We start from the raw sequence: 12,619 nt of genomic DNA, 5'->3' as shown, positions 1-12,619 counted from the left end.
GAGGGACTGACACATGGTAGGGGCAAAAGGGAAGAAGGAGAAATGCTTTGGGGGCAAGCAGAGGGAAAGGAGGTAATAATAAGTGAACCTATTTGTACAGTGGTTCTCAAACCCAGCATGAGAACCAGCTAAGGATTTCTCTGGCTGTTGATGCAGTGTTAAGATGCAGTGCTTCCAAGGCAGGTCGATCCTTGGTCAGGGAACTAAGATTCCACTTGCCACGTGGCACAGTCAACAATTAAAAAAAAAAAAAATCAGCTGGGAAACATGATGAAAATACCAGGTCCCAAACTTTGCACCGAGAGGTTAGAATCAGGAGGATTGGAATGGGGTCCAGGAATCCGTGGTTTAATATATCCCAGATGATTCTGAAGCCATCAGCCCATCCAGTGGCCTTCTGAGAAACACTCACCTAAGCTACCAGGTATTTTCTTTGTCTCTTCTCCTCACCAAAGCAGTTTCTAAAAGGTGCAAGCCCATAGTCTCACATTGAAAAGGAAGTATAAACAGATACACTTTTTGCGTCACACAATGTAGTGGACTTGCTGGTTGTTGCCATTTGGTGGCAAGTTATTAATATTTCTTCCTACTAGTCTTTGCTTCTTGAAAGAGAAATAAATCCAGAGATCATTCCCTCTGGTCCTAACTGTACAAGGAAGCAGTGAACCAGGGAAGGATGGGATAAAACGTAACTTAGCCAGGCACACCTGGCTAAGAGAGGTCCTGCCGTGGGCATAGTAATCTGGCAGTGGAGGGTGGGGATGACTCATCCGAAAGAAATCAGTCTCCCAGAGAAGATCTGTCATCCCATTGCTATCACGGCACTGCCAAGAAAGATCGGGAACAGCTGTAGTACAGTTACGATCAAAGAGGGGCCTTCACTCTGGAGCATTCTCCGCCTGGCTTGGTGCTTAAGAGCAAACGCCAAGCCTGGTTTACTCGTGAAGAGCCCCAGAAGGGGTATTGGACACACACACACACTTATTCAGACTGTAGCTTCTTTGCTTCATGGTAAGACTCCATTGCAGGGAATTCCTGGTGGTCCAGTGGTTAAGACTCGGTGCTTTCACTGCTATGGGTCCACTTTCCATCCCTGGCCAGGGAACTAAGATCCCACAAACCAAGGAATTGTTGTTGAGTCACTAAGTCGTGTCTGACTCTTTGCAACCCCATGAACTACAAGCACACGAGGCTTCCCTGTCCTTCACTATCTCCCGGAGTTTGCTCAAATTCATGTCCAAGGAGAGCAGCCAAAAAAGAAAAAGAAAAGACTCCATTCCAAATTTCACTTGAGAATTCATGACAGAAAGGGCTTTCCCTTTAAAGTAAATAAATAAATAGCCTCTTACAAAAGAAACAGCTGGATCCTACTTCAAGGAAGCTATGTGTCCATGTGTGTTTTCCACTGAAACATCACATCTCACCAACAGATGAGCACCAGCCCTTCAAACTGTGGTTTGTACAGGAAGTCCAGAGAGGCCACAAAACCAGAAGCAAGGAGACTGCTCCTCACCTTCCTTTTCTGCTCTCTTCTGTAACGACTGGGGACTCACTATCTACGGAAAGGAGAGACCCCAAGCTAATTTTATTTTGTCTAGTCTACAATTTTTAATGCTTTTAAAAAAAACTCATGTGGTTTTTATGGCTCACGAAGCTTGAGGGATCTTAGTTCCCTGACCAAGGGTTGAACCAGCACCCCCTGCAATGGAAGCCCAGAATCCTAACCACTGGCATGCTAATTCGCTTCAGTCATGTCCTGTGAGCCTATGGACTGTAGCCCACCAGGCTCCTCTGTCCATGGAATTCTCCAGGCAAGAATACTGGAGTGGGTTGCCATGCCCTCCTCCAGGGGATCTTCCCTACCTAGGGATCGAACCTGCATCTCTTATGTCTCCTGCATTGGCAGGTGGGTTCTTTACTACTTAGCGCCACCTGGGGAGCCCCCTAACCACTGGACTACCAGGGAATTCCCTATTCTGCATTTTTCTTTGTGTATGTGTGAGTGTGTGAGGGAGGGAGGAGGATATGGTGTGTAGTGTATCTGGGTGGCATGTGTGCGTGTATTTCCCAATGGAAAGAGTAGGAAAACAGGATGTATAACAAATGTATATACAACTTGCAGCACATTTTTATAAGTAATCAAAGAGTAGATAGATATAACACTGGGACAAAGCCCTTATCAGTGTGACTGGGGAGCAGCCTCAGCATCCCCTGGGGACTTGTTGAAAACATAGACTGTCATCCTATGTCCTTGATCTGCTGAGGCAGAGTCTGCCTTTCAACAAGGTCCCCAGTTGATGGTTGTGCATGTTTGAGTCTGGTGCAGAGTCATGGGTAAGAGAGGATGTCTAAGGTTTGAATTCTGGCTGCTCAGAGGCTTGACCTCTCAGGCCTCTGTTTCCTGTAGGTGGCATTTCAATAATATCTAGTTCTTAGTGTTCTTGTCGGAGAAGGCAATGGCAGCTCACTCCAGCGTTCTTGCCTGGAGAATCCCAGGGACAGGGGAGCCTGGTGGGCTGCCGTCTACGGGGTCGTACAGAGTCGGACACGACTGAAGCGATTTAGCAGCAGCAGCAGCAGCAGCGGTGTTCTTGTAGGGATTAACTTGAGTTCATTCATACCTGGTGTTCCACAGAACACCTGGTTCTTAGTAAGTTCTAGCATTAATGAGGATGCTGGCAGGCAGTCACAGAGCTGTCATATGACCATGCAGGTTTGGGATCTCTAAAATGTCTTTGTCCACCATGTAACAGGGCTTCCCTGGTGGCTCCTGCCAATGCAGGAGATGCAGGTTTGATCCTTGGGTCGGGAAGATTGCCTGGAGAAGGAAATGGCAACCCAGTCCAGTATTCTGGGCTGGGAAATCCCATGGACAGAAGAACAGTCCCATGGACTGGCGGGCTACAGTCCATGGGGTTGCAAAGAGTCAGACACACCTGAGTGACTGAGCATGACTCTAATCAGCCATCCATCAGTTTGCAAAGCCTTGGTTTAAATAATCTTGCTCTTATTGCTTTTTTCCAGAGAGAATTTCCTGTTCCTGAACAGTTCAAAACAGCCTGGGATGGAGCCAAGCTAATCACTGAACCTACAGAAATCATGGTTTCTGAGAGACCACCAAAGCCCCTGACCTGAATCCCCACCCCAACATGAAAAAAAGAAACACGAATAGCAGCAGCATTAAGGACCTAGACGTTGCAGTGGCACCTACTGCTTTAGTTTTGGCCTCCAACGATTCTGTGCTGTAGAAGCGGCATCGTTTCTGGCACACCTCTGAGGGCTTTTGAAATATTTAACATTTCTTCATGATTTGCCTTTGTGTGTGATTTTGAGTTCCACATGATGACTTGTGAGCATTACATATTTAAAGGGAAAAAAAGAGAATTCTGTTCCCCTCATATCATTTTCACAGTAGCTGAGAGGTGAAGGTACTGCATGGCTCACTTTTACACTTAGGTTTAATTGCTAGTTGAAAATAAAACCTTCGGAAATCTAAGATGTACATTTTTACCTTTTAGGCAATTTCCATATATATAGTAGTAGTATGCTCTAAAAAGGTATGATTTCTGTTTTCTTATTTTTACCACCTTTATCAGCATGAATATACTGCCAGCCTGAATACATATTTGCTTTAAAAACATAAAGTTCCATACTAACATATCCAGTTTCTTGGTCCTTGAAAAGACCTGTATTCTTTACAGTTACCAAAAACCTAAAGTAAACTCTAATGATTCATCTTAAATATTTTTCTGCCATGTCACTTGGGAAACTTTTACTTCTCTGCATAAAGATTTTTATGCAAAAACATTGATAGGAAGAAGCAGGGTGTTTTTGTTTTGAGTTTTTCTAATACCTCAGAATTTTGCTCTAGGAACAAGCTCAGTGGTTGTTTTCCAGTTTTGAACCTGTGAGATATCAGATGCCTTGTAAGTGGTGTCTTTAACGTTTTATTATAGACTTTCTTCTTTTCCACTTGCCAGACTTGCTAACCAGTCTCAAAAATGAAAATTAAAAAGCCATAGTTATATTACAACTTTTAAAATCTAAAGAATTGTTTGTTGGCTTGGCTCGCTGCTCCTGCTTTGTGTTATTGATAGTACATGCTTTTTCCATAGAAGAGTAACTCTGATAATCCTTTTTATCTTTTTAGTACCTGATGCTGAAAGCCTGCAACTTCTTGGATCACTTGTAGTGCATTCTAGTATAATGCTTGCAGACCCAGTACAAGCATATATATTGTGCCTATTACAGCCTTTGGAATACATCATTTCTGTTTTTTAAATATCTTCTATAACCATATAGTACTCAGATTACTAATGCTTGTGTACCACAGTTTTGCTATAAAAGTTTTTGTCCAAAAGAATAATGTTGTGGCTTTAGTAAATATCTTTTTTTCCAACAGTAAACTTATTCTGAAATAAAGTAAAATTCTAATTGTTTAAATACTGTGATGAATTCAGGGTGTTAACATTTTTTTTTCCTCTTTGATTTGCCCTTTGCTCATATGTCAGCTTTAGGAAAGAGAGCTGAGTCTTTCTAGTTGAATTAGAGAATTTATCCAGTATGCCATCAGCTTCCCTGAAGAACAGACTTCTTCTAAACATCAGATAAAGCCAAATGTAGTAGGAAGGACTGTCAGAAAATTTTAGAATCGAGTTTTTTCTTTAATTGAAGTATAGTTGATTTGCACTATTGGATTAGTTTCAGGTATACAGAGTAGTGATTCAGTTATATTTTTTGCAGATTATATTCCATTACAGATTATTACACAATATTGACTATAATTCCCTATCCTATACAATAAATCCTCATTGCTTACCTGTTTTTCATATTGTAGTTTGTTGTTGTTTAGTCGCTAAGTCGTGTTCAACTCTTTTGCGACCCCGTGGTCTGTTTCCTCCCAGGCTCCTCTGTCCATGAGAAGAAACTCTCGAAGGTCATTAACTTTAGTGGCTTTATCTCATTTCTCATCCACTGAGAATTTTTTCCCCAATAATTTTATTTATTTATTTTTAGCTGTGCTGGGTCTCCGTTGTTGCATGGGCTTTTCTCTAGTTGCTGTGAACAGAGCCTACTCTCTAGTTGCCATGCACAGGCTTCTCACTGGTGGCTTCTCTTATTTCTGAGCACAGGCTCTAGAGTGCACAGGCTTCAGAAGCTGTGCACGTGGGCTCAGGAGTTGTGGCTCCCGGGCTCTGCAGCACAGGCTGTAGTTGTGGCGTATGGGCTTAGTTGCCCCCCAGCATGTGGGGTCTTCCTGGATCAGGGATTGAACCTGTGTCTCCTGCACTGGCAGGCAGACTCTTTACCACTGAGCCATCAGGGAAGCCCTGAGATTCTTGATGCTGCCCTTTCCTCATTAAACTTCCTTTGATTTGGTGATACACAATATACTTCTCATACTCTTGTCCCTTTTATCTTCCCCTTCCTCTCAACTGCTCAGCCATCTCCTTTGACTTCATCTATCACCTCTATGTAGATGACGCCTCCAGATTCTTAACTCCAAGTATCCAGAGAGTATTTCAGTCTGCCTGTTCCAACTCCTTTCAACATGATAAGATGCATGCACATTGCCCACACATAGCATCTTTTCCTCATCTGCATTTCTAGTTTGAGTCAGTCTCCTCATACCTTTCATCATAGATGTAAAATCAGCCGTTTCCTGTGATAGGAAACACTGAAAGAGAACCATGAGCTGGAGAAAACCATGGTTCAGTCTTGAGCGTGTTTAACTCAGCACATCTTTGTGATGCTTAGTTGGAAGTGGAGAATAGACGGTTGAATACGGGTTTGGAGTCTTTTCATTGTGTCTGATACCAAATCTTTAAGGATCATTTCAGAAGTAAAATATATTTTTAAATGACTTTTATGAAACATGTTCATTTCCAAAGAATTATTTTAAACCATTGGCACTCTCTGTACCACTTGATATACAGTTATAATTTTAAAGGCTTTAATTGCCTCAACCGAGACAAGTTGATTTTATAGTCTTTCACAGATTTCTTTTGCAAGTTTAACTATTTTAATGTTTCTGTGTGTGATGAAGCTTATATCTATGTTACAAGTGGAAAGTAAACCAACTCAGATCAGCCCTCAATAATTCATATTTCTCCAAATGATTTTTTATTCCTGTGCTGTTTAGTAACTTGGCACAGAATAGGTAACTAATGAAGGACTGTTTGCTTATTGGTAGAGAACTTTTTCCAGGTTTCCCTCCAGAACAAGGTATTTATATTTAAAGATAATTTTTGCCTAAAACTACAACTTTGAATATTTGGGTTCTAAGTCCACTTTTATTGTTTTTTAGGATCATCATAGTTAAAAAAAAAAAAGATACCTCTTGCTGACATGAAGATCCAGATGAAATACGTCATCGACCATGCTTACTTAGCCATGATACTAATTATTAAGTCTCATTCACCAATATCACAAGGGTTTTTTTTTAATTAAAATTCAATTAGTAACTTCCCATGGTGTCAGTATTTCATCCTGGAAGCTAATCAGAAGATATACATTTAAACTTTTTTGTTATTTTAAATAATAACTCCTCACCCTCATTTCAGCTCCTAAGTCAGTAAACTTAAAATAGGAAATCTTCCCATGAACATAACAGTTCTATAGATTTATTTGGTAAGAGTGAGATTCGTTTCGGAAGACTACTTTGCTGCTCATGTTCTCTATGGGGCATAGTCATGCCCACACATAATGAATGGCACACATCCCTAGCAGGGGTGAGCTAATGGCACACATTGCCCAGCAGCCTGCCCTGCATACCGCCGATATTCCCCTTCAACTTTAAAGCTATAGAGAAAAGATCAGAGTTAGTTAGATGCAGACGGTCAGTTCTGGGGCAGTAATTGCCTTCTGCAATCAAGCATGATAAAATCTATAATCCTTTATGGATATTTGAAGACATTGTCCTGTAGCATTATAAAAGATGTATAGAGGTCCAGAGAAATATTTTACAAGAGCCATGTACAATATGTATCTTCAGGAAAATGATACAAGTTTATGGAAACATATTTAAAGGGGGTGTAAGTTTTAGATATATAATATATATATTTTTGTTTTTCCATATCCTGAGATAGAGAAGTTGGATAAAATAACCAGGAGTTTCCTCCACCATCATGAATTTCACTTTTTTAGCTCTAACTCTAATGGCAAATCAAAACAGATTTTTATATTTATCTGACTAATGTAAGCAAAAAGAAAGCAATTGTATATGCCTATTGGGAAAGAAACAGTATTTGAAAACCTCAGGTATCCAAATTACCCATGCAAATTATCTGACTAAATAAGGGGTCACTACTTTACTATATGTTCATTCATGGGTCACATGTAATTATCTGAAGCCTTTAAGAAGAATGTTAATATAAGCCCATTCACTGGATGTGGAATTCAGGGGGTGATGTCCTAAGATTAACAATTAAAATCTGGTTCTCTAGAGAGTTATCAAAATGTTCCTTTGTTAGCATCTAAAATAATTACACCAGCAATATGGTCTACGTTCTGCAGGCTGTTTCTACCAACTGGCTAGACAACTATTTTCTCAAATTAATTCCATACTGTATAGTTTACAGAAATAAGTCTCTCTTCGACATCTACTAGACAGACATATTGCCAATAAAACTTATCTTCAGGGGGAAAAAAAGTTCAAGCTTCATTAACTCTTCACAAAAAGTAAGTGTTGCACTAATTAGAAAGAGCTTTGGCATGGAACCAGAAAATACAATCTTCATTCTGAATATGCCACTAACCAGAGATGTGCCCACTTGACAAATACCTGTGACACTTTTAAAGACGTTATTCTTTTAATATGAGATCAGTGTGTCAAATGTTTTTAAAATATAATTAAACAAAATACAACAAAACTGTGTCAGAGTCACTTAGTTGTCCACCAAAATCTATCCTTCTTTCCTTACTAGGCTACATTTCCCAGTCTCCACTGCAGTCTGATGGCCATGAGAATAGATGCTCCTTGAGGGAACGTGAGTATTAAGTAACGCAAATCCCACTTCAGGACTTCATCTTTGAAGAGCACATATTTTCTTATGTTCCATTTCCCTTCTACCAGTCGTATCCTGAATGTGGCAACCAGCCTTAATCATGCAGATAACAATATGCTCCTGTTATGCAAGAATAACAGAAGGAGCCTTGGTCCTTGAATCACAATATGGAAGACAGCCACCCACTGACCTGCTTTAAGCAATTACATGGGAGATAAACTTAACTTGTGGAGGGAATGTTGCTGAAGCTGAAACGCCAGTACTTTGGCCAGCTCATGCGAAGAGTTGACTCATTGGAAAAGACTCTGATGCTGGGAGGGATTGGGGGCAGGAGGAGAAGGGGAAGACAGAGGATGAGATGGCTGGATGGCATCACTGACTCGATGGACGTGAGTCTGAGTGAACTCTGGAAGTTGGTGATGGACAGGGAGGCCTGGTGTGCTGCGATTCATGGGGTCGCAAAGAGTCGGACATGACTGAGCGACTGAACTGAACTGACCGAAGCTATTACACAGTTGGATTTATTTATCAGAGAACATTAACCTACCAAAATTAATATGCCAGCCAAGGAAGCCCATGTTTTTACTGATTCAGTCATTAGAAATACCTTTTAAGAATTTAAAAGGTGTACAGAATACATTAAGTAAAATGAGCATGTATTAGAAAAACATTGTAAGAATATTTCTATTAAAATATATATCAATTAAAAGAACTGTATTTGCATAAGTGTGCTCAGTCATATCTGACTCTTTGTGATGCCATGGACTGAAGCCCACCAGGCTCCTCTGTCCTTGGGATTTCCCAGGTAAGAATACTGGAGTGAGTCATTTCCTTCTCCGGGGGAATCTTCCCACCCCAGGGTTTGAAGTCAAGTCTCTTGTGTCTCCTACATTGGCAGGTGGATTCTTTACCACTATGCCACCTGGGAAACCCTATATTTGTACATAAAGGTATGTATATATTGGGTGAGAGACAATTTAGTATTGTTGTTACTCTTCAGTCTCTAAGTTGTGTCCAACTCTTTGCAACCACATAGACTGCAGCCCACCAGGCTTCCCTGTCCTTCACTATCTCCCAGTTTGTTTAAACTCATGTCCATGAGTCACTGATGCCATGCAACCATCTCATCCTCTGTCGCTCCCCCTTCTCCTCCTGCCCTCAATCTTTCCCAGCATCAGGGTCCTTTCCAATGAGTCAATTTAGTATGGGTTAGTGGTTGACAGTATGGATCCTAGTTTTATCATTTACTGGCTATATGATTTTGAGGGAAAAAATCGCTTCTCTACACTTTGGTTTGTTTATCTTTAATGTAGTGATGATGATAATAGTATTTACCTTCCCTTTGGGTTGTTTTTGGGAGTAAATGAATTAATATATGTATCAGTTCAGTTCAGTTCAGTCGCTCAGTCCTGTCCAAGTCTTTGCCACCCTATGAACCACAGCATGCCAGGCCTCCCTGTTCATCACCAACTCCTGGAGTTTACGCAAACCCATGTCCATTGAGTCAGTGATGCCATCCAACCATCTCATCCTCTGTCGTCCCCTTCTCCTCCTGCCCTCAATCTTTTCCAGCATTAGGGTCTTTTCCAATGAGTCAGTTCTTCGCACCAGGTGGCCAAAGTATTGGAGTTTCAGCTTCAGCATCAGTCCTTCCAATGAACACCCAGGACCGATCTCCTTTAGGATGGACTAGTTGGATCTCCTTGCAATCCAAGGACTCTCAAGAGTCTTCAACACCACAGTTCAAAAGCATCAATTCTTTGGCGCTCAGCTTTCTTTATAGTCCAACTCTTACATCCATGCATGACCACTGGAAAAACCATAGCTTTGACTAGACAGACCTTTGTTGGCAAAGTAATGTCTCTGCTTTTGAATATGCTGTCTAGGTTGGTCATAACTTTCCTTCCAAGGAGTAAGCGTCTTTTAATTTCATGGCTGCAGTCACCATCTGCAGTGATTTTGGAGCCCCCCAAAAATAAAGTCTGACACTGTTTCTACTGTTTCCCCATCTATTTCCCATGAAGTGATGGGACCAGATGCCATGATCTTCGTTTTCTGAATGTTGAGCTTTAAGCCAACTTTTTCACTCTCCTCTTTCGCTTTCCAAGAGGCTCTTTAGTTCTTCTTCACTTTCTGCCATAAGGGTGGTGTCATCTGCGTATCTGAGGTTATTGATATTTCTCCCAGCAATCTTGATTCCAGCTTGTGCTTCCTCCAGCCCAGCATTTCTCATGATGTACTCTGCATATAAGTTAAGTATATGTATACCACATAGTAGAAATTATAGATGTTTTAGTCAATATTATTTTCATCATCATTATAACAGAAAAAAATATAGAAAGGCTATCTTTGGAGTATGGGGTTAGAGGAGAAAAAAACTTCACTCTTTCTGTTCTTATTATTGTTTGAATTTATCAGACTAAACATGAGCACTTGATTATTACATTTCTCATAGTTTTTAGTGATTACTAAACAGCCAATCATTTTAAAGACATTCAAAAAAACATATACTTTTTAATAATGTTTTAGTTGTAATTTCTTCTTTTTTCTTAATTAGCATTACCAGAATTTTATGTATTGTTTTTTCCTTTCTGAAAACTAGTTATTGGATTTGTTGACAAGTTATACTATCATTCTGCTTTCTAATCTTTTAATTTTGATGACTAGCTCATTTTTTTATTGTTTTAATATTATAAATAATCCTACAGGAAATATGCTTGACTTGCATCTTTATACCCTTGTGCTTATATTTCTATAAGGTAGATTTCTAAAAGGCGGATTAATGAGTCACAAGTCTAGGGTTTTTAATGTTAATGGATACTGCCAAATTGTCCTTTTAAAAAGCTGTGCAATCTTACACTTCCACAAACTATGAGTGAACCTGTTTTTCTATATCTCATCAACACTGGGTACCATCAATCTTAGTGATGTTCCCAGTCTGATAGGTAAAAATATGATATGGCCTATTTAGGCACAAAGCTGACAGAGTGGCGGTGGGGCAGCCTACTGTATAAAAAGCACATATGTTATCATGGTTAGCAAATGAGAGTCAAATGAGCCAGGATATTAAATTTAGAAGAGTGTACAGATCAACAAAACTCTCTGATAACGGAGAAAATGGAGAAGAAACCAGCAGAATTATGGAATTTTTCATTCTTTAAAAAGGATGATGGGGGCCAAGAACAGAGTTGGCATTAGATGAAGTTGATACGACGTTTCAGTTAATGTCCTACATGTTATGACTCCAAATCGGCCTTCAGGGGGAATCCCACTTTATCATGAAGATAAGAAAAACCATGTAAAAGCAGTAATAATGGGGCTGTGGAGGGAACTCAGGAAGAAGTTCGGCAGGAGGTGTGCAAGGTCAAGGGGGAAATTTCAAGGAAAAGAATCTGAGTTAGTGAGATGAGGGCTAAATTGATCTGGTGGTCAAAAGCTTCCATGGTTTTTCCCCTTGGGTTCGTTGCTTCCAGTGTTAATAAATAAAGGAGCAGTAGCAGCTGCTGCTGCTGCTAAGTCGCTTCAGTCATGTCCGACTCTGTGCAACCCCATAGACGGCAGCCCACCAGGCTCCACCGTCCCTGGGATTCTTTAAGCAAGAACGATGGAGTGGGTTGCCATTTCCTTCTCCCATGCATGAAAGTGAAAAGTGAAAGTGAAGTTGTTCAGTCGTGCAGACAGAGGCAAATCAATGGTTTTCATGTACATCATGATGTATCAACACTCGATAGTTTATAAATATTTTCTTTGTGTTTCGTAACAGTGTTCCATTGCTGACTGTATGAAAGCCAAACTCAGCCCCCTTTCTTGACCCTTCTGTATATCGTAACACTTTCCAACGTCTCACCGGGGCGCTCTCTTTCTGGCTTCTTTCCTCCCTTACATCATAGTCACCCTACTTAGTTTCAGCTTTTTATCTCAAGCTTGAAAGTTGAAAGTGAAAGTCACTCAGTCGTGTCCGACTCTTTGCAACCCCATGGACTGTAACCTCTATCCATGGAATTCTCAAGGCATGATCACTGGAGTGGGTAGCCATTCCCTTCTCAAGGGGAATCTTCCCAACCCAAGGATCGAACCATTCATACCTAAAAAGCTCTCACCTCACCCCCAGTTCTCATATCTCACAAGTAAAATCTAATCCTAACCTAAAACAGTCTTTCCTTTTACTGGAATTTCCTGGGCACTGTGTATATATATATATGGGCTTCCCAGGTGGCACAATGGTAAAGAACATGCCCGTCAAGCAGGAGACATGCGTTCAATCCTTGAGTCGGGAAGATAACCTGGAGAAGGAAATGGCAACCCACTCCAGTTTTCTTGCCTGTAGAATCCCATGGACAGAAGAGCCTGAGCCTGGCAGACTACAATCCATGGGGCCGCAGAAGAGTTGCAGTCCATGGGGCTGCAAAAGAGTTGCACACGACTTAGCAAGGCAACAACAGCAGCGTATATGTATACACAACTCAGAGCTAGTCAACAGTTCTTGGTTTCTGTCCGTATAAAATGGACAAAATTGGAGGCATGATTTTTAAGATCTCAGGTTCTGAAATCGGGTTTGGAGAGTGTGGTGGTTCTTAGCTTTGGAAATTCCTCCACCTACTGGTTGTCTGAAG

General features: G+C 40.8%; 1 protein-coding gene across 1 annotated transcript in view; it reads left to right on the top strand.

The window, feature by feature from the left end:
* Positions 1 to 4,829, top strand: part of CAP2 (cyclase associated actin cytoskeleton regulatory protein 2) — a 137,154-nt gene extending 132,325 nt beyond the window's left edge. The window contains exon 13 of the mRNA XM_019985925.2: positions 3,025 to 4,829. Coding sequence (XP_019841484.2) covers positions 3,025 to 3,135 — 111 coding nt within the window. The 3' untranslated portion in view covers positions 3,136 to 4,829. The remainder of the gene's footprint in view (positions 1 to 3,024) is intronic.
* The last annotated feature ends 7,790 nt before the right edge of the window (positions 4,830 to 12,619 follow it).

The sequence above is a fragment of the Bos indicus genome, chromosome 23, assembly GCF_029378745.1.
Source record: "Bos indicus isolate NIAB-ARS_2022 breed Sahiwal x Tharparkar chromosome 23, NIAB-ARS_B.indTharparkar_mat_pri_1.0, whole genome shotgun sequence".
Classification (NCBI taxonomy): Eukaryota; Metazoa; Chordata; class Mammalia; order Artiodactyla; family Bovidae; genus Bos; species Bos indicus.
The sequence above is the reverse complement of the archived record's forward strand: the minus strand, read 5'-3'. Positions and strand labels throughout refer to the sequence as shown.